The following is a 23026-nucleotide window of genomic DNA, read 5'->3' as shown; positions in this document are numbered from 1 at the left end:
AACATTGCATTGACCAGTACGAAGCACTTTGCTGGACACTGCAATGTCTATCAACTCAACTGAATACATTTGTGATAAATTGGACAACAAAATTATTTCATGGCCAGAACAACATTCAAAATAAGAAATGAATCAAGAAATATTTCCAGAAAAGCCAAGTATAAAATTTCAAGTTTTTTAATTAGACGAATATTTTATCGAAACGTTGATTCAAAGAGGGCTTACGCAATTGCAATATTGATTAAAAATATGCAAACTCATCAAAATATTGTCTTGTTTGTAGGAAAAATATAAAGTAGACAATTGATTATCTGGGGAGCGGATTGCCTGGTATCTCAAAGATTCCACTGAAGCTTAAATGAGTAAAAGTCATATTCAAAAAGAAATATGCTGAATCCCTAACAGTCATTCACATTTTGAAATAATTCTTGGAGATATGACCTTTGGATATCTCACAAACCGATTCCACTATCTCTTTCTCTCTCCTTAATCATTCAAGTCATGGTTTATTAATCCTTTAGTTTAATTAGGGTGCAGTTAATTGTCCAAAATTTTGAAGAAGATGGCGCAGTTTCCATATTCACTGCGCATGTGTTGACCATTCTAGAGAAGACCAATATGGTGATTTTTGACCATAATTTTCTGGTCAATACAGGGTTCTCCGGACAATGTAATTTTGAACTTGATCAAATTTAATGCAACAACCTGGTAGCCACTCAAATTCTATCGATTGCCTCATTTAACATCTGATATCACCAAATGAACAATTATGTGCTTCTTGGTGAGTTTTACGAGGTTAACTACAGTTTTCATGGTCCTTGGCATCACCTCATATTTTCATTAAGGTGTAATAATTTTAATCTCAATTGATCATTACCGGAGTGCGAAAGCTCCATTATATTAATAATTATTGCTGTGTTTGATGCCACATTTGATGCCACATTGGCATCAAATGTGGCCTTTGTGCGTGTTAAGAATCTGAATTTGTTGTTGATTATTCAAATACTAAGCGTCTATTTGCTCAACAAATCACTTACTGGACAGCGCATGCTGTACACATGTACTTATTGATTCTTTGTTTATATTGTCAGTTGGTGTGTACATAGCAACCATAACGGAAAATTCCAGGATTCAGAAGTCTGAAGATCGTGATATCCTTATCTAAGGTAAGGTAAGCATTAAACAGTTTCTTATTCAAAGGTAAAGTCCACTTAATATGAGCTTCTAAAGAATTCTTCATGTGGTTTCGATACTCCCTTTTATAAATGTGTAATTCCTTCGACACACGACACGAGAAGATTCCAGGTTTTGGAGACTCTGCAAGGTTTGTTGGAGGAAATTTTTCAAGCGCTAATCTCTCGTGTTGAATTAGAAAATTATAAACAGAAATGAATCTGCGGCTACATTTTAAATTAGCAGGTAACCAGGAACTTGTGTCATAATAACGAACACGCAAAGTTAAGAAAGCTCAAAAAGCTTAAGATGAGACGGACGCACTTTTCAACACTCATATCTTCAAACCAATATTCTTGAATTCTTTTCTCTGTCTTCTAGTTGCAAAGAAACCACAGTCGATTTCCTCCAGTACATGTACTGAATGGGCAGTAGCATTAGAATCTGCCGCCATTGTTTTTCGTATTGACATGGCAGATACTGGTAGTTCTTCGAAACTTGTAGCAGTGCAAACAGTATCAGCAATGGATTATAAATTATAGCACTTCTTACGCGTTTTAATAATTTAATTTGTCACGTAGGACATAGCGTAGAATAGTTATATTGGCAGAGCTTTTAGACTCGGTGATTCGGCATAGATAGCTATCGTGAGAGTTCGAACCACGTGGGTGCCAATAGACAGTTAAATTTATTATGTATTATAATTACTTAGTTTTACAAACGTAACGTTATAACTCAATACATATGACCTGATGATGGCTAAATTGATAGTGGGAGTGCTGTGGCTAAGGAGAGACTGCGGGGGTGATTGTCCTCTGAATCACAGCCTATTGAAGTGTACTGCTTGTTTTATGTTTGTGGGACTCTCAGGACGGGACATGATATTGCCAAGGAGAATGTCTTTGTGTGCGCTCGATGTGAGGAGTGTGGAGAAATGCGTTGCTAATGAGTCAGTGTATCCAGTTGACATAGCTTGACAGTACACTGTCGAGTCAGTTTTGTGTGACATAAGCACTGGGAAAGCAAAATTGAGAAAGGAATGTGTTGTATGTCTAATGAATCTGAAGAAAATAATAAACAACTGTATAGGAAAATAGAATTGGCAAGTAAATCAGAAAGTCTTTTAATGGGGGATTTTAATTTCCCAGATATTGACTGGAACTAGTGGGTTAGTCACCCCCACACCAGCATGATTTATTGGATGATTGTTTCCTGCAGCACCATTTTCAAGGGGCAACCAGAGGGAGTAATACTTTTAGCATTAGCCTTAGTAGAGGCATATGATGCAAGAAAGCGAACTTATGCTGCATCAGCCAAAAAAAAAAAAACACTTCCACTTCACCCCTCCATTCGTTCCAAATAACTGTCCAGCTCAGCCTTAAATTTATATAGGCTATCAACTTCCACAACAACAGATGGAAGTATGGAAGTTTGTTCCACCAATCAGATACCCGCTGGCTAAAGGCAAACTTCCGCACATCTATCCTAGATCTGTCTTTCCTCAATTTGAATTTACGCCCTCTCAGGTGATTATTCCGAGCAAGAGGCAGTATCCCATCAGCATTGAGCATGCTCAAACCATTTTTCTATGAGGTGATTATCCCCTTGTATAAGGCATTGGTCAGGCCACACCTTGAGTACTGTATACAGGTCTCGAGGCCTCATTTCAAGAAGGATGTAGAGATGCTGGAACGAGTACAGAGAAGGGCAACAAGATTGGTGAATGGAACAAAGGGTTGCTCTTACGAAGAAAGGCTTAAGTTTTGCAAATTACAGTGCCTGGAGACTAGGCACCGGCGAGGTGATCTGATTGAGCCTTGAATAGTTTGAGCATGCTGATCAGATTCTTCCTCGTGCTCAGAATAATCGCCTGAGAGGACATAAATTCAAATTGAGGAAAGACGGTTGTACGATAGATGTGCGGAAATTTTCCTTTAGCCAGCGGGTGATTGATTGCTGGAAGAAACTCCACTCATCGTTGCAGAATTAGACAGCTTAAATAAATTCAAGGCAAAACTATACCAACATGTGGAGTGAATGGATGGGTGAAATTGGGAAGTTTTTTTTTCTTGGCTGACGCTGTATAAGCTTGCTTACTTGCATCTACGCCTCTGCTAATGCTAATGCTAATGCTAATCAAACTATCGCCACGGGAGTGGAATAACTAATGTAGCTAAGACATTATTGTCCAGGATATATATTTCACCTCAACACCCATGATTTTGTCCGAAAGAACCAATCTGTCCCTAGCGAAAGTATGTAAAACAGTCCAAAACCACCACACTGCGTGTGTGGTATGGGGGTTTAATGGCGCACAAGCTGCTGTGGCTATATTGCGCCTAACCACCACACTGCCTCTTTTGTTGTTGTTGTAGGACTTCAGCCGAATCAGCGACTAAGTTCATATTGCGCCCTACATGATATGTCGGTAAACTGCGTTTGTTCTGTGGTCGATTTTCTTTTTGCTGAACGAAAAACTGGAGTTTCCGGGAGAAAAAACGATGCTACGCTTCCTTGAGAGCGACCAAATCACGCAAGACCCATAAAATTCCTTCATCAAGTCATCGATGGGATTCGAATTTAGTTCTTTCCCATCTGGTGTGAGAAGGACGTCGATTCTCCCAACTGTGCTACCTATGAGAACCGCTGCTTCACCAAACCTGATTGCAGGGATGATATAGTACGGCAAGTACATTTCTCCTGGCACCAGCTACTTCCAGGCACGACTGTCAGATTGGTCCACGTACCACAGTCCTCAGCATGAAGAACAGCAAGTGTTAATTGCAATATAATTATAATTAATGAAACGTTTGTTTTATTTTTTCGTTCTAGATCGCACGATGATTATGTGGGGAAAGGAAATTTTCCTTAATTTTCTTTTGGCTTTCGCCCGGGATCTTTTATCCAGACCCGATGTTATCGTCATCATGAATTCAAGATTCGGTATGCACCCCTTTAATTACTATGATTAAAAAAGAAATTAAAACTTTCAGTTCCATTCTCAATTATTATTCAAATTTGTGCACTTTTGGTCATTATATCTTCACTTTTGTCCTTATTTATTTGTATTTGTATTTGTATTTATTTTGAATTAGGGAAAGTATCTATTGAAATGTTTCAATAAGTCATGAATTTTAATTAACTTCCTGTTTGATGTTTTTTCAGATTCCATTGACAATATCCAGTCTCTGTTGCATAGCTCAAATATCAAGACCATCTTGTTTTCTTCCTGGATAACGAAGGCATATTTACCAAACAACGAAGTTTACGGAATTGGACCAAGGGACTCCAAATATCTACATATTTTCCATTTTGACAATGACTTTTCTAATGCATCGAATAACTTTGGCTGGTTATATCACTATGTACTATTATTGAAATTATACTATTGTTTTTAAAAGTGTAAACTATTAGTTTTATTAATATTCACTATTCATACACTATCAAAATATAAAATGAAACCAGAAACTAGACTGGTGGACTGCTGGTTACCTAAAAGATTTTTGAATTGGTCGTGGGTCTAGCATGCGTGAGTGCTGAACTAGGTGATGTCATTGCATTCTTTCTATCTCGTAAACTTTTTTTGACTCGATGGAGCACACTCAGAGTGTGTCCAGAAAATTTCTAGATTTATTCATTCAATTATTTCAAAAATACCACTTCACACTCCAGGTCGGGGTTAATTTAACAAGATCGGACAATATCGTTCTGCCTACTATCTCTGGAAGATTGCTGATCATTACGTTTTGCTCACAAGGAGGCAGTTTCATTCAAATCTACCCAACCGAAAACTGTCCAGGCCTTGTGAACTTGTTGTTGTTTGGTTTTTAGGAGCATTAGCAACTAAGGCCATATTGCTCCGGGAATATGCGGTGGTCAGTCCCTAACCTTTCGCATCCTCCGTATTTGGTGGTAACGGGCTCGAACCCCGGTCTTATCAAGAAGCATGTGCACCGCTGCTCCTGCCCACCTGGCTACGGAGACGCCCTTGTAAACTTGTACTCACTGAACAAAAATATTAGAATACTTTTTGCAATTGACTGCAACGGAAATTTAAGCGTACGACATGTAAATGTAATTGGTCACGTGGTATGATCAGAAGTTTCATGGAATCACATAAATACTGTACGCTTTCCTGGTGCTTCTTATCGATCAGGGACAAGATAGGCGAACTTTCCGATTTTCAGAGGGTGTTATTGTTGGAGCACGTTTAACTGGAGACACAATCCGAGAAACAAAGGAAATCAGTGATGTGTCGAAAGCACCTCTGCATGAGTATATGTGGGTCATTCTGTTCATTTTTTGCAGAAAAATCGAACAGAATGATGCGTCAAGACTGGACTGTAGAATAGCAAAAAAAGAAAAGCTCATATGGTCTGACAAATCTTCATTTATACTTTTTTCATCAATGATAGTCTGAAAATGTGAAGTGCACCTGATGAATCCATGCTATTCATACTGTTACTTATTAGTATTAGTAATGGCCGCATGGTGCAAGAAAGCCTATGGCTTATGCTGCATCAGCCAAAAAAAAAAAAAAAATCAGAATAAAACAATGAAAAAAAAAATAAAATAACTAATAATAATTAATAAAAGAAAAGGAAATTACACCTATCATCCTATGCGCTTCCCTTACCCGAAGGCACTATCCAGATGACCTTTGAATTTCCCCAAACTGTCGGCCTCTACCACCCATGAAGACAACTTATTCCAGAAATTTATAACTCGCTGGCTAAAATAAAACTTCCTGCAGTCCAATCTAAACATTTCCCCCCGTAACGTGAATTTATGTCCCCTAGTTCTAGCATCATTTATAATCTTGAAAATTTCGTCTTCATTCATTTTACTGATGCCTCTCAGAGCCTTAAACACCTCAATCAAATCTCCTCTAAGGTGTCTAGTTTCCAAACTCTGCAACCCACATATTCGAAGTCTTTCTTCATAAGGACGCCCTTTTGCCGATCTCACTAGGCGAGTTACCCTTCTTTGCACCCTTTCAAGAAGCTCGATGTCTTTCTTTAGGTGCGGTCTCCATACTTGAACCCAGTATTCCAAGTGTGGTCTAACATAAGCCTTATATAATGGGATTATCACGTCCCTGTCTCTACTTGCAAAAGTTCAATAGATCATCGATAGGACACCATGGGCCTTCCTTGCAACCTGTTTACATTGCTCAGAGAATTTCATGTCTGACCGTATCGTAACACCCAAGTCACTTTCCTCCAGTACAGGGTTTAGTTGAACTCCACAAGTGAATAAGTTATTTTGGGATTACTGTTTCCCAGGTGTAATACCTTACACTTTGTTGGATTAAAGCACAGCTGCCATTTTTCTGACCATTCCTGAAGTCTATCTAGGTCTCTCTGAAGAGGCTCTACTTGACAGTGATCATTAACTACTCTACCAATTTTAACATCATCTGCAAATTTAGACATCACGCCCTCTATCCCTTCATCGATGTCGTTTATGCAAATTAAAAACAACAGTGGTCCTAATACTGATCCTTGGAGAACCCCACTTCTTACATCAACCCAATCTGAGGAATAGCCATTTATCACAACCCTCTGCCTCCTGCCCTGAAGCCATCCTTCTATCCATCTAAGGATTTTCCCACTGATTACAACCTGTTCCAGCTTATAAAGCAACCGCTCATGTGGGACTGATTCAAAAGCTTTGCTGAAATCTAAATAAACAATGTCGAAATTATTCCCTAAATCCAGCTCGTGAGTGACCCTTTGAAAATAGCGAACCAGATTTGTTAAACATGATTTTCCCTTTACAAAACCATGCTGAGTATCCTTGAGAATTTAAATTCGATCCAAATTATCCTGAATTCCACCCTTGATCATTGCCTCCATGATTTTCCCTACTACTGAAGTCAGACTGACAGGTCGATAATTTCCAGCTTCACTTTTAGAGCCACCCTTATGTATGGGAGATACATTTGCACTTTTCCAATCCAAGGGAATCTCCCCAGAGTCTAGTGATGCTCGCATAATTAGCCTCAATGGTTCAATGCACTCACTTGCCGCTTCCCTTAAGATTATAGGGTATATTCCATCAACTCCAGGAGCCTTACTGGTCTGTAGGCTCGAAAGTTTTTTCATTAAATAATCTTGCGAAATTTCAATATCATTAATTACATATATTTTAACTTCGCTCCCACAATTTCCCATTGCCACAAAAGGCTTTTCATTTGTAAATATCGATGCAAAATAACTGTTGAGTTCATCTGCAACGGCAGCTGGTGTATTTATTACTATCCCCTTTCCCTTACGTAAAGGTCCCATCTGGTTTGTCCTGCTCTTCTTGGCATTTATATATGTGAAGAATTCTTTATCCCCCCTCTTTGCTCTGTTTGCTAGTGATTTCTCATAAACTGCCTTTGCCTGTCGAACCTCTTCTGTGGCTCTATTACACATCACCTTGTAGCTGTTATAGGCTTCAGTACATTTTATTGCTCTGAAACCTTTCCATGCCACCTTTTCTGCTCAGGTAATGCGGCAACTTCACTATTCATCCAACTTGGAACCCTTCTCGTGGAGTATTTTTTTAATGGTATATACGCATTCGAGGCATCTGTGATTAATGTTTTAAAAGCGTGCCACAGTTCAATTGTATTCAATCTCTGCGCGATGTCTACCCACTTAATAGAGGCCATGTAGTACCTTAAGGCATCGTAATTTCCTTTTCTGAAATTAAAACCCATTCCTTTGCCTTTTACTTCTGCTACCTCTCTCGTCATCATCCACCGTAGAACTCCGTGATCACTTCCTGCTACTGGTTCCTCTACTGTCAGCCCTGTTATGTCATCTGATTCACGTGTGATGATGAGGTCTAGGATATTCTTTTCTCTAGTACTTTCCCTGACATGTTGATACAAATAACAGTCATCTAGTTGATTTAAAAAGTTTGTTCCCCATGTCGAGTTTCCTTCCCATTTACTCCAATCAATTAGAGGCAAATTGAAATCACCCATAATAAGGCATTGACGCCTACTTGCCCATTCCATTTGCATGTAGAGGCTTTTGTCATAATCTTCACAATCACCTGGTCTGTAGATTACTCCTACTCATATTATACCTTTGTTTCCAACTATCTCACACTATACAGATTCTGTACTAGAATGTGAAATGTCTGAATCCGGGAAAGCTATCGTCGCACTCAGGCTGCTTCTGATAAGAAGCATTACCCCACCACCCCTTCTATCTAACCTATCCTTCCTAAATACATTATACAAGCCGTACTGAAACTCATCATCCCCAATTTCCGGGTGGCACCACGTCTCTGTAAGCCCTATTATGTCCGCGTTACTTGTTTTAACCAGCAGTTCGAATTCGCTCATTTTATTGACGACACTTCTAACGTTACTGTATAAACAATTAAGATTTACTGTTCTTGTATATTTAACAACCCTAACACAACCCTTGAAGTTTTTTAGGCTCTCTTCCCTGATATTAGCTCGCTCACGTGAAACGTTTCTGCCCCCAGAACATCTTGATAATACGTCCAGTTGGGGTAACAGATAAGAACTCTTAAGGTATGTGCAAGAGTTACATTGACCAATATTATCAGCTAAATGCGTGTCAGTATTACCCACATCCCCCATAACTAGCAGTTTCCCTGAACCTTTAAGGTATCCTCAATAATACTGGCAAAAACGTTTGCACCACCTTTGTTTAAGGGTATCCCGTCTCTACAAATCTAATTCCTTCTACCTACAAGTGTGGGCCATGCTGATAGAAATTTACCCCCTAAAGCCTTGCAGATTCCTTCAAGTCTTGAGTTAATCCACAAGGCTCTTAACATATAATCCCTCCTATCGTGTCTGGGCAGAATTGCAGACACATAGACATTATGGCCTAGCTCGCGACATTTCCTCAGCATGGTCCTGTATTTTTCCTACAAATCGTCAGATCGTGTACGTTTAATATCATTAGTCCCCACCATGAATAATAATATTCTCTTTACCCCCTTTAAAATCTGACAATCTGGTGGTGACATCATGAATAGTTGCTCCCGGCAGACATACCCTGGTCTACTCCACCTATCCTTATTACAAAGATCCACCACTCAAGATTCTGGAGGTTGTATCCTTAAATTACAAAGTCCCAATCGATGAAAATTTTCAAGAACATCAGTTTGTGCAACTACACCGCACAAAGGGGAGTTCCACAAGAAACCATGTTGTTCCTGTTATCTTTTTTTGCAAAGACCTTAGAAACTTTCTTGGAAATCCATCTAAACTACGTATCATATTATGACCATCTAAAATAGTAATCAGGTCCAAAAGATTCAACCATGTCCCTATAATTCAGAATCAAGTTAGTAGAAGCATGCAGAAGATTGGACACTCTCTCTCGACTATAGGAGTAACGCGTAAAAAAAGGGAAATTTCATGGACTGAAATTTCCCTTTTTTTTATTTGCAATGCAAACCAAGTACACGTCCCACAAAGAATTTCAAATCATTATAGGAGGGGTCCGCCATTTCGGAAACTTTACAGAATGGAGAAACTTGGGTATTAGTTATAGAGTATACAAAAAAATTATTCTGATTATAATTTCCGATTTTATATGCGGATTACTTTCAGTTTTATGTTATCTTTGAAATGAAAACTGGAGAGGATGGAAGTATCATTCCAACTGGAGGATTGGAATACAAGCTCCTTCAACTTCTTTCAGAAATTCTACAGTTTAAGTATGTTCTGTTTATTTTATTTAGAGCAGAAAGAGTACTTTAAATAGTAAAAATATTTTAATAATTACTAAAATGCTTTGATTTTTATGAATTTGGTACTAATTCACTAACCAGGATGCATGTAGCGTGGTATTTGAAGTTATTGCAATGGCTGGTACTTTCGTTTCTTTACTTAAAATCATTTTATGAAACTAGGTATAAAATTGTCTGGCGCAAAGAAGATAAATGGGGTTTTCAGATGAAGAATGGAACATGGACAGGAATAACAGGAATGGTGGTCAGAAAGGTGAAAAGGATGTGCTTTCATTTCTGTCGCACTCATGTTATTTTCAATTTTGAAGATATGCTTGTCCAAAATACTAATCCAATGTCTAATTGGCTATTTGGTCCTTCGCAGGAAGCGGACATCAGCATTGATTCAATTACCATGACTGAGTCAAGATGGAAGGCTTTGGACTTTTCTCATCCATATCATTTTGATCCAGTTATCTTCTTTATACTTAGGCCTGGACTGAAAAGTAAAACATTTGTCAACCTACGCCCTTTTCAGAAAATGGTAACTGCCATTTTTAATCAAAAATTAATTATCTTTTCAATTTACGATAGTTTTACCTTTGAAAATTTAAATTATTTAATAATTTGTAATAAGGAGACATCGGATTATATGAATTGAAAATTGCATTTAATATAATTAAATCTGGTGGTCTAATAATAACAAAATGATTCTCAGAGAATTTAAATCTTTAAAGGTCTGGTCGGGTGCCATCCTTTCAATAGTTATTGGAGCCCCTGTAATCTACATGGTGAATTACTGTGCCCACTGTATCTTCAAGTATACACAAAACTCTCTAACTATGATAATGTGGTATTTGTTCGGATCTTTCCTACAAAAGGTAAGAAATTTTACATCTGGATTTCTTCCATTCTTTTGAAATTTAATAAGAAACGAACTTCACGTATACTGATATTCTTACTTTAAGTTTACGTTAAACCACAATGGACCAAACTGCATCTCCAGTGTTTTGTACAATCCAGTCCCTCTATAAATCAATTTTTAGGGCGCTTTCTTCCAATTCAATATCATTGTCCTTTATCCCTGTCCCTTTGCAATTTCTGATGAAGTCACGGGGCATAGCTGCGTCGAATCTTCATCATAAACTTGGTGTAAAAAGATAAATGTGTAAAAGATCAGATTCTGACGTGTAAGCATATACGGTGGTGGTATAAAACATAATCATGGACAAGATTTCGGGTATATAAACTTGGAAGCAATGTGAATGGGGAGTACCGCACGTTGTTGTTATTTGGGTTTCAGGAGAATTGGCAACTAAGGCCATATTGCTCCTGGGATATGCGGTGGTCATTCCCTGACCTTTTCGCATCCTCCGTATTTGGTGGTCACGGTCTTGAACCCCGGTCCAATCAAGAAGCGTGTGATTATTGCAGAGCAATAAAAAGTACTGAAGCCTATAACAGCTACAAGGTGATGTGTAATCGATCCACAGAAAAGGTTCGACAGACAAAGGCACTTTATAAGAAATCACTAGCAAACAGAGCAAGGAGGGGGGATAAAGAATTCTTCACATATATAAATGCCAAGAAGAGCAGCACAAACCGGATCGGACCTTTACGTAAGGGAGGTGGGACAGTAGTGGATACGCCAGCTGCCGTTGCAGATGAACTCAACAGTTATTTTGCATCGATATTTACAAATGAAAAGCCTTTTGTGGCAAAGGGAAATTGTGGGAGCGAAGTTAAAAATATGTCATTAATGATATTGAAATTCGGCAAGATTATTTAATGAAAAAACTTTCGAGCCTACAGACCAGTAAGGCTCCTGGAGTTGATGGAATATACCCTATAATCTTGAGAGAGGCGGCAAGCGAGTGCATTGAACCACTGAGGCTGGTTATGCGAGCATCACTAGACTCTGGGGAGATTCCCTTGGATTGGAAAAGTGCAAATGTATCTCCCATACATAAGGGTGGCTCTAAAAGTGAAGTTGGAAATTATCGACCTGTCAGTCTGACTTCAGTAGTAGGGAAAATCATGGAGGCAATGATCAAGGGTGGAATTCGGGATCATTTGGATCGAATTGAAATTCTCAAGGATACTCAGCATGGTTTTGTAAAGGGAAAATCATGTTTAACAAATATGATTCGCTATTTCGAAAGGGTTACTCACGAGCTGGATTTAGGAAATAATTTCGACATTGTTTATTTAGATTTCAGCAAAGCTTTTGACTCACTCCCATATGAGCGGTTGCTTTATAAACTGGAACAGGTTGGAATCACTGGAAAAATCCTTAGATGGATAGAAGAATGGCTTCAGGGCAGGAGGCAGAGGGTTGTGATAAATGGCTATTCCTCAGATTGGGTTGATGTAAGAAGTGGGGTTCCCCAAGGATCAGTATTAGGACCACTGTTGTTTTTAATTTGCATAAACGACATCGATGAAGGGATAGAGGGCGTGATGTCTAAATTTGCAGATGATGTTAAAATTGGTAGAGTAGTTAATGATCACTGTCAAGCTGAGCTTCTTCAGAGAGACCTAGATAGACTTCAGGAATGGTCAGAAAAATGGCAGCTGTGCTTTAATCCAACAAAGTGTAAGGTATTACACCTGGGAAACAGTAATCCCAAAATAACTTATTCACTTGGTGGAGTTCAACTAAACCCAGTACTGGAGGAAAGGGACTTGGGTGTTACGATACGGTCAGATATGAAATTCTCTGAGGATTGTAAACAGGTTGCAAGGAAGGCCCATGGTGTCCTATCGATGATCTATCGAACTTTTGCAAGTAGAGATAGGGACGTGATAATCCCATTATATAAGGCTTATGTTAGACCCCACTTGGAATACTGTGTTCAAGTATGGAGACCGCACCTAAAGAAAGACATCGAGCTTCTTGAAAGGGTGCAAAGAAGGGTAACTCGCCTGGTGAGATCGGCAAAAGGGCATCCTTATGAAGAAAGACTTTGAATATGTGGGTTGCAAAGTTTGGAAATTAGACACCTTAGAGGAGATATGATTGAGGTGTTTAAGGCTCTGAGAGGCATCAGTAAAAAGAATGAGGACGAAATTTTCAAGATTATAAATGATGCTAGAACTAGGGGACATAATTTCAAGTTAGAGGGGGGGGGGAGAAATGTTTAGATTGGACTGCAGGAAGTTTTATTTTAGCCAGCGAGTTATAAATTACTGGAATAAGTTGCCTTCATGGGTGGTAGAGGCCGACAGTTTGGGGAAATTCAAAGGTCATCTGGATAGTACTTTCGGGTAAGGGAAGCACATAGGATGATTAATTTCCTTTTTTTTTATTATTATTTATTTTTTTATTTTTATTATTATTTTTTTTTATCATTGTTTTGTTCGGATTTTTTTTTTTTTTTTGGCTGTTTCAGCATAAGCCATAGGCTTTCTTGAACCATGCATCCATTACTAATACTAATACTAATTGCTGTTTCTGCCCACCTGGCTACGGAGGCACCATAGCGCGTACCTAAATTATTTACGAATTGCAGATGACACTACCCAACATGATTTTTCCCTCCAGCAAATCAATGGTGGTTTCTGGTCAAGTTTTATGTAAGCCCTTCCTAATTAATTTCACAAATATACGTGGTCTCAATTCGAATCTCAACGATGTCCATTTCCACTTGCAGTCTGCCAAACCCCATGTACGTTTTCTGACAGAATCTCAGTTATCGGTTAATTCAACTACTGCTCATCTCACGTGTCCAAATTATTCGCTGTATGATTAGATTTGCCTCAAAGGTGGTACTTGTGCATATGTCCATTCCAGTATTCCCTATCAGAGACTTGGCAATTCGGAATCTCCTCTGGCTTAAAATCTTTCTACCTCATTGTGTCAAATTCATCTGTTGTCTCTACCGTTCTCCCAACTCCACTAATCACTTGGAGCTCTTTGACTTCCTCTCTTTGCAACTTGACTTTCTCCAGTCCAACTTTCCTAACAGTGAGGTAATTTTCGTTGGTGATTTTAATGTTCACAACTCCAGCTGGCTTCTGTTTTCTAGTCACACCGACCCAGCTGGTCAAGATGCTGAGGCTTCTTCTAATGACCTTGCACAGATTGTTCATTTATGTACAAGAATACCGGACAAACCTAATCATACAGCCAACACGCTTGATCTTTTTCTCACAAACAACCGTTCTAAGTACACGGTCGAAGTGAGAGGTCCTTTAGGCACTTCAGGTCACAACTTGGTGATTGTCTCTTCTCTAATGGAACCTTTATCTCATGGCTGTTTCCCAACCTCATGCTGTTTTGCATTACAAGAATAAAAATGGAATGTCCTGCGAGACTTCTTTTCTTCTTTTCCTTGGTCAGATTAATGTTTCAAAACTTCTGATGTCAAAATTTTCCTCAGATCGTGGCAGTGAAATTATTCTTGCAGGAATGGAATCCTTTATCCCACACTCCACTTTAAAATCTGGTCCTTTATCTAAACCTTGGTTTTCCAATAAATGTGCTAAGGCTGTCCAAGAGAAGAACGTTGCATATCGTAATTGGCTTGTTTCTAATTCTTCAGTTTCATTTTCTGCCTACACCAAAGCTCGCAACAATTGTAAAGCAGTTATTAATCAGTCCAAACTAGACTTTGAACAGGCTAAGATTAGAAAACTTGCTTCTTGTCCTAATGAGAGCCGAGCATTCTGATCTCTTGCCAAAGCTGTTGGCCGCAACTTTTGCCCATCGCTGATCCCACCTTTGTCCAAACTAAATGGTTCTGTTGTCACTTGAGCCAAGGATAAAGCTGACCTTCTAGCATCCCATTTTTCTTCCAACTCATGTATTAATGATCTTGGTAAAACACCTCCCACCATTCCCAACAAGCTCCATTCAATGTGTCCTGTGGTCTTCGGTCAAAAGGATGTCAGAAGGATTTTGACGAATGTTGATGTGAAGAAAGCTCCAGGTCCCGATGGTGTTTCTCCACCTTTCTCAAGACCTGTGCACCTGAACTTAATCCTATTCTTTTCCGCCTTTTTTCACTTTCTTATTCTAAAGGTGTTTTTCCTTCTGCTTGGAAATTTGCTCATATCCAGCCAGTTTCTAAAAAGGGTGACAACTCCCTCCCATCCAGTTATCGTCCCATTTGCAATTACTTCTACTCTTTCTAAAGTAATGGAGAAATCAATTAACCGCAAACTCTAAAACTACCTAGAAACCTTCCGTCTGATGAACGATCGCCAGTATGGATTCCGTCAGTGTCGATCCACTGGTGATATTCTGGCTTATGTTACCCATTTATGGACTAATTCAATGGAAAGGTTCGGTGAAACATAAGTAGTTCCTCTTGACATCTCAAAGGCTTTCGATCGTGTGTGGCTTAAAGGTCTTCTAAACAAGCTTCCATCTTATGGTTTGCCAACTGTTTTTAGTAATTGGTTATCCAGGTTACTCTCTGATCGCTCACTGAGGGTAACGGTAGATGGCTCTCTGTCTTCTAACTTCTCCACTAATGCCGGTGTCCCCCAAGGTTCAGTTCTTTCCCCCACTCATTGTATATATTAATGACCTTCTTCTATCGACTGGAAATCCTATCCATAGTTTTGCCGATGATAGCACATTGCGTTCCACTTTCCATTTTGAGAAACCTTGCCCTGCTCGATCAGCTTCAACTTCTCGAAAATCTGCTACCAATTCCTTAAATGCCGATCTTCAGGTAATTCTCCAGTGGGACAAAGACAACTTGGTTGATTTCACTCCTTCTAAAACTCACTCTTGTCTTATATCTCGCAAAAAGGATTCTTCTGCTCCTATGCTTATCTTTGGTGACACTCCGATTTCTAGGCAAAATGATATATCTCTTTTGGGGATTACCCTGACTTCTAATCTCTCTTGGCACAAGCACATTACAAATATTTCTTCCTCTGCATCTAAAAAACTTGGTTTTCTCTTTCGCTCTCGGCGTTACTTTTCTTCCAAACAGCTGCTCACTCTGTATAAATCGCAAATCTGCCCTGCCATGGAATATTGTTCCCACATCTGGCGTGGTGCCTCCAAAACCTCTCTCAGGCTTCTTGATTCCATTCAGAAGAAGGCAGTTAGGTTAATTAATGATTCATCTCTAACAGAGTCTCTCCACTCGCTTTCTCATAAACGTACTGTTTCTGCTGCATGCCTCTTCTACAGATACTTCCATGGGCACTGTCCTTCTGAATTGGCTTCTATAATTCCCGCTCTCTCTTTTATAACAGCACGAAGCCAACATCCATTTACTGTCCAACTTCAAACCCACAGAACCAACTTTTCATCTTCCTCATTTATTCATTCAACTGCCGTTTTCTGGAACAACCTTCCTTCACACGTGTTTCCTGAAAATTACAATCTACAGAAGTTCAAGTCCAGTGTCAACAAATTGGGCTCCACATATATGTTGTATTACTTGTACAACGAACTTAAGGCTGTAGTTAAATGGCAAGCTGAGAGCATTACCTTTTGCCGTCCCTATGGTGTGGCGCGAGCCCAAGAATCATTTCGACGACTGCTATTTCTGCATTACAAAAATAAAAGGTATTTCCAAAAGGCCCCCCACACTATATTGAACTAGAAGAATTAAGCGACTTGATCAAAGACTTGGACTTACCCAAAGAGAAGGCTGAATTACTCAGAACCAGACTAGAACAGTGGAACTTACTCGCCAAAGGTACAAACATTACAATATACCGTAAGCGAAACAAAGAGTTTTCAAGATATTTGACAATGGAAAACAACATGTGTGTGTCTGCAAAGCCATCTTTGGTCTTATGCACGAACTGAACATCGATCACAATACCTCTGAATGGCGTTTGTTCATTGATTTTGTCACAGCTAATTTGGAAGCAGTATTGCTTCATAATGGAAATACTTTACCATCAATTTTTCTTGTTCATGCTGTTGACCTGAAAGAAACTTACGATGGTGTGTCCCAGATTCTTGCTGCTGTACGTTACCATGACTATGGTTGAAATATTTATGGTGATCTCAAAGTGTTTGGACTGCTTTTGTTGGATTGCAAGGTGGTTTCCCTAAATACTGTTGTTTCCTGTGTTTGTGAGACAGTCGTGCAACAGCCAAACACTAAGTCGTACAACCCTGGGACAAGAAAGATGAATACATTTCCTGCGAACACAAGCTTTGTTCCAGAGGTATGAAGAAAAAAATTTTTTTTTTTGGGTATTCTAATAAGCCATGATCCCAAAGAATTAGAGGTAAATCTTAATGAGCTATTCAGAGTTAGCAAGGATTTCGAACTAAAGCTGAATACGGCTAAAACAAAAGTAATGATGCACAAGTATGCCACAGAAAGGGATATAATCACTGAAGGTGCAGAAATTGAAAAGGTGGATTCGTATATTTATCTGCGACAAGTCAAAAATGAGGACAGGTATTAATGATAAATGGCTGTATTATAAGCTGTATTAATGATAAATGGCTGGAAGTCAAGAGAAGAATAAATTTTGGATGGATGGCATTCAAGAAATATCTTCACATACTTGAACAGCAAAATCCCAGTTTGTCTGAAACGTAAAATAATGAGCCAATGTATACTCCCCACCATGACTTATGGAACTTGTGCACTCAACGAAAGAATGGAAGAGAAGCTGAGAACTACACAGCGAAGAATGGAACGAATTATATTGGGAATCAGACTGTTAGATAAGAAGAGAAACGCATGGATTAGGCAACAAACTGAAGTAAAGGACATTCTTATCAAAACTAAGGAATCAAAATGGACTTGAGCAGAACGCATAGCTCGAAGACATGATGACAGATGGACTAAGACAATAACAGAATGGTACCCAAGAGGAAAGACCACAGTAGCCGAGTGGTCGGGAGCGGGGTGCAGTAGCACACGCTCTTTGAGTAGACCGGGTTTCAAGCCCCTGACTGCTGAATACGGTCGATCTGCCAATGAACAAGAGTGGTACATCATGATCCATTTCCCTCAGCCTGAATTGTTGAGAAGACTTCCATCCTGCACGGGTTGATAATGGCTCTGCACTTTACCTTTTACCCAATAGGAGCTAGAAAAAACCTGAAAGACAACTACGGAGATCTATAGATGAAATTCATGAGTTTGTGGGTAGTAAATGAATGACCATTGCACAAAATGGAGGGAACTGGAAAGTTGCTGGAGAGGCCTTCATCCTGCAGTCGATTGAAAATGGCTGATGATGACGATGATGAAAACTTTTAAATTACGTTAACGTATTAAATCAGTATTCTGGGGAAGAAGATGGGAAATTATCTTTGAAACGTTAGAGGAAAAAACATTTTTCTCATTTCATAATGTAGTTATCGTGTTATGAGGAAAATATTTATTAATGGAGAATCGCTTTTGTTTCAGGAGGAAGAGGTTCTATTTGGAAGTTTGGGTACATGAGGATTATTTGTGGCTCTTGGTGGATTTTTGCTGTTGTTTTCACTTACAGTTATAGTGGAACCATTTTATCTTACATCCTCATTCCAGAAAGAAATACTCCAATCGATACAGTTGAAAAGCTCTATCTAGCTGTTTTTCGAGGTTCTTATTCCTGTGGTGCATTGACACCATCTCAGATCCATACTACATTCACGGTAATCTAAAATGATTACTTTTTTTTTTTTTTACAAAATTTTCTTTGAATATTCAGGAAGTGATGAGATTTCAAACATTTTATCTTTCAGACTGCTACTAGCGGCATGTATTACACACTTGGGCAATCGATGAAGGAACCAGGGAACAGTCTGACGTCCAAAGAGGAATGCATAATTCGTTTCTTGCAAGGAAATTTTGCCCTCATTGAAAGGAAAATTGGCTATGAAATAGCAACGGTGAGTCTGGGTACTCGGGGCGAACTTCTGTTGTCCAAAGACTCTTTTTATTTCGACATGATAGGAGTCGCTCTTCAAAAGGGGTCTCCACTGACGGATACATTCAACACGATGTGAGTATTTCTCAGCATCGTTATATACAGATATCTGAAAGTTGTGCGAATTCAAATATTGGTTGTAGATATTCCTTTTAATGTTAAATTTCATTAAATTATTAATCTAATTTATTGAAGTCATTCTCCTTTGTCGTAAAATTACTTAAAGTTTATTACCAGTGGCATTGTAGATTACCAACTGAAGTAGCCCTCAGTTGATAATTTAGTCAAGTTCTAAAATGTTGAATACTTTGTCTAATCCAGTTTAAACTTTTAATTTATGGTCTTCAAGAAATTAGTAATTTTTAGATTGTGTTACAGAATAGGAAGACTTTCTCAGAGTTACATTGCTGAAAAATTCTATGAAGATGAGATGTTAAAGGAATTCTTGCGTAACCGAAGAGGGACTCCGTCATTGTTCAAAGATGAGGAAAATCGACGGCCTTTATCGATTGAGGACATTGAAGGTTCGTTTTGGTTCTTAATATTTGGACATCTGGCAGCCACCTTTGTGTTTTTTATGGAAATACTGAAAGGAAAAATGGAAAAACGAAGAACAAAATAATTGTTTACATTTTAATTGCTTATACTGTATGTTGTTGATTTTCCATGATGTGGCGTGTCAAATGTAACTGTATTGGACATACAATTTTTTCTGTTTATAATTTATGAAACAAAATAGGGCTTCTTGGATAGCAGGCTCCTTGGTAGGGCTTCTTGAAATGTTTTTCATATAAAATATATATAAAAATAAAAGAAGCTCTTATGTTTGTAATTATGGCACTTAAATAAAAGATTATAAACTGTGGATATACAGAATATTAGCGAGCAAAATAATGAAAAATAAACTTTTATTGCAAACTTTTAGTTTCAAGAAGAGAAAGCAATCATTCCCTCATATTCAGATTTATAAAATACTCAGAAATGATATCTAACTTTCTTTCCCTCTTAATTAAATTATTCAGTGTACTTTTCCTTTGAAAAATTCTACAAAGAAGACGAACGTCCCAGTCAGATACCCAATCATCAACAACCAGAGAGATCCTCCGATGTCTTCAAGAGTCAATGCTCTTGGTTGATTTTCTTCATCGCTTGATGTGGGTACTCCACTATTTTGTAGCTGGACCTTGAATATTTCGTCTTGAAGCAATTTTTCTGGTATACCACTTGGAACAATTCTTGATATGCTGTGGTACACACAAAAAAAAAAGTATTTCAGTAATATGCCAGAACTTCTGGGAAAAAATTCTCGCATATACTATTTATGTTCTATCTAATACAAGAATGATCTGATTTGCATAATTAATTATTTTAAGAAAGTTTCAAAAGAACTCACATTCTGTCGAATGTTTCCTTCAGTGGAGAATTTTTAGGGAAAATCACTCCCATCATATCGAGGGAAAATATGTCTTTGGCCAGGATCAGTTCTTGGCTAAGTCCTGAGATACTCATCTGCAATTTGGAGAAGAAACTGTTTTCGATATATGCGTAATTGGTTTCCAAGACACGTTGCACTTCCTCCCCCTCCTTCCGAATGATATTCCTTGGATCCTTCAGCATCGACTGGCCGAGGGTATAATAAATATCACTGTTTGTTTCCTACAGAACAGCATAACAGAAATCTTATTTAACCTTTCGCAGTTCATAAGGAATGATTCGAAACACAAAGCATATTATATCTCTCACCATCAGATGTTCATATTTGCTTGTTCCAAAGAACGCTCCACAGGTGTACCAGCCCTCAGAGACAGCTTGATAAAGTTTATAGACTGTGTCCACTGCTGCATCTCTTTCTGGAACAAGGATGTGAGACAGAATGGCTCCTTTATAACTGCAGGTAAAAATAAATGCTAAAATGCTCCATGAGCCAAACAGTATTCTCATGGAGCCCGCCTTCCATAAAGAACTATTTCCTCCTAGTAATTATGGGAAAAAAGAAATAAAAAATAAAAACAAAATTATCCAAGTCAAGGGAAGAGAATTTAGGATAAAGAAAATGGTAACTTAAAAAGATAACGCTGTTTTGCATCTCAAAAAAAAAACGAAAAGGACATTTAAAGAAAATTTCCAATAATGGTATATCACTTATTTACCTCAATTGTGTTGGCGTGTTCTCCAAGCTTCTGTCCAGTACCCTTAAGGTACGAGTATCATCGGTTAAGCAAGACTACACCCCACCTCTTTGTCGATTAAAATCTATAAAGCCATCGGAGCGTCAGGCATTCTGATTTTCAAAAGATCTCTTACCTTGTGACATTACACATCCAAACAACTGCCACGTTATCATGGTTAGAGGAGGTTGTCTGTCCCTCAAAACAGAATGCAGCAAATATCCAATTATATAGAGGAGAAACCCAACTATCATCAGCGAAATGGTAAATCCATACCAGGCCTGATGCGACAAAAAAGGAAAAAATAATATTATCATCGGTGCACATTAACTGAACATCAAAAAATTTCGATATTTCATAGAAAAGCTTTAAAATATCGAAATTTTATAAAAACATTGTAATTCTTATCCTATTAGAGGAAATACAATAACTATTAAAATTTTTGTTATTTTGAAATTTCATATAAAATCTGAAATTGAAAAACCTGTCTCAGGACTCCTGTTAGACATAAGCAGCTGCTATAGTTGTCCATGAGTTTCACAGGAATTCGTTTCATCAGACAGGACCAAAGAATATCTTTGGTTCTACTCACATAATAATCGCTTTTAGTAAATATAAGTCTTTTGAAAACAGTTAACTAACTTGATGTTTAACTAATTAACTGAAATACACCCCTGATGGCCCCTTTATTACGTACACCAACCTAATAGCGAATGTGTCCTCTTCCTTCGGAGTAGAACGAATTCGTCGTGCAGGGACTGAACAAGGTGTGGAAGTAGTGCCACCGGGATACTGGTCCCCCCACAGTCCTTACGAACTGGACTGCAGAAGAACAGTACCCATTGAAATGTCTATAGCAAAGTAACGAAGAGAAAACACAGTTTTCTAAATGTAGAGGGAGCAATGTCCGTGATATGCTTATACCAAGAGAGAGAGAGAGAGAGAGAGAGATGTGATTTTGTCTGGAAATCTGAGTGTCATCGATGGTTAGCATATGAGCAGAAGAATCCTTTTTTTCATCGAATTCTTCGAAAAAATGAGTAAAATAAACCAACATATCCCCAGTAGAATCTTCCTGACCAGATGGAAGGATTCTGATCACTGCTCAGACGGAAGGTTTCTAGTTAGTTTAAGAGTTGGCGGTTGGTAGATTTCTCATTATTTTAGAAAGGGTAGAAGTAATTGCAATGAGACGATAATTGGAGGGGAGGGATTTGTCACCCTCTTTTTGGAATTGGTTAGAAGGAAATTTCCAAGCACTAGGGGGAAACACCAGTGGAGTAAGAAAGTGAAAAAAAGGTGACACAGCAGAGAACCAAGTTTGGGAACACAGCTTTTAAGAACAAGTGATAGGAATTCTTCCCCGTATACTGTTTGTAAATTGCGCGTGTTTTGTGGTCGATTTTCTGTTTTCTGGATGAAAAACCAAAAAACTCGAGATTCTGGAAGAAAAAACTATGCCTATTAGTGTGAATATCTAGAAGACAAGTAATATATTGTTTGTTATAAGAAAAATTTTAATTTTTACATTTTTACAAATTATTTCGAGACTTTTACTCACCTTTTTCTGAAAAGGTTGCAAGTAGACAAAGGTTTTTGGAGTAAGTCTCGGCTTGTGAACATAGAAAGTGACAGCATCGTACAGATATGGGAAAGAAAAGTCCACGACTGCATTTCTCAGTTCTGTGAGAGTAAACATTTCCATACCGAGATCAGCTTCCTGTATGATAAAAAAATTGAAACATGTCTAATAATTGGCATCGTCAAATCCTAATTATTTATTAATTTCTATTAATGGAGTATTAAATCTCTGCTTTAACAGAACTACACTTAGCATTCTGAATCACAGCCTTATGAATAGAAGATATTGCTGAAAAAATTACCATTCTGTTATATTTCTAAATTAATCGCGTTTCGCGTTGATGAAATTTCGAATTTTCCCATGTTTAAAATAATCCCACATTTATTGTAATCCGTATATGCAGGAAACTGTTTTTCTATCCTGCTTATAATTTCCCAGTTAAATTTTAAAACTGGGGAAGGACATTTTATTCAAACCATCCACTTCCACAACACCACATGGAAGTTTTTTCTAACATCAATTACCCTCTGGTTGAAAG

The 23026-nt window shown here is 38.2% G+C and overlaps 1 protein-coding gene across 1 annotated transcript in view; it reads left to right on the top strand.

Moving 5' to 3' along the window:
• LOC150085045 (glutamate receptor ionotropic, kainate 2-like) overlaps positions 1-19360 on the top strand; it is a 53240-nt gene extending 33880 nt beyond the window's left edge. Inside the window, exons 2-4 of the mRNA XM_090376443.1 lie at positions 18234-18463; positions 18554-18813; positions 19117-19360. Of these exons, the coding sequence (XP_090232569.1) occupies positions 18234-18463; positions 18554-18813; positions 19117-19360 (734 nt within the window). The remainder of the gene's footprint in view (positions 1-18233; positions 18464-18553; positions 18814-19116) is intronic.
• Positions 19361-23026: the final 3666 nt, after the last annotated feature.

The sequence above is a fragment of the Mastigoproctus giganteus genome, chromosome 6 (genome assembly GCF_048544385.1).
Source record: "Mastigoproctus giganteus isolate SK-2022 chromosome 6, ASM4854438v1, whole genome shotgun sequence".
NCBI classification, from domain to species: domain Eukaryota; kingdom Metazoa; phylum Arthropoda; class Arachnida; order Uropygi; family Thelyphonidae; genus Mastigoproctus; species Mastigoproctus giganteus.
Note: the sequence above shows the minus strand (reverse complement) of the source record. Positions and strands in the feature narration are given on the sequence as shown.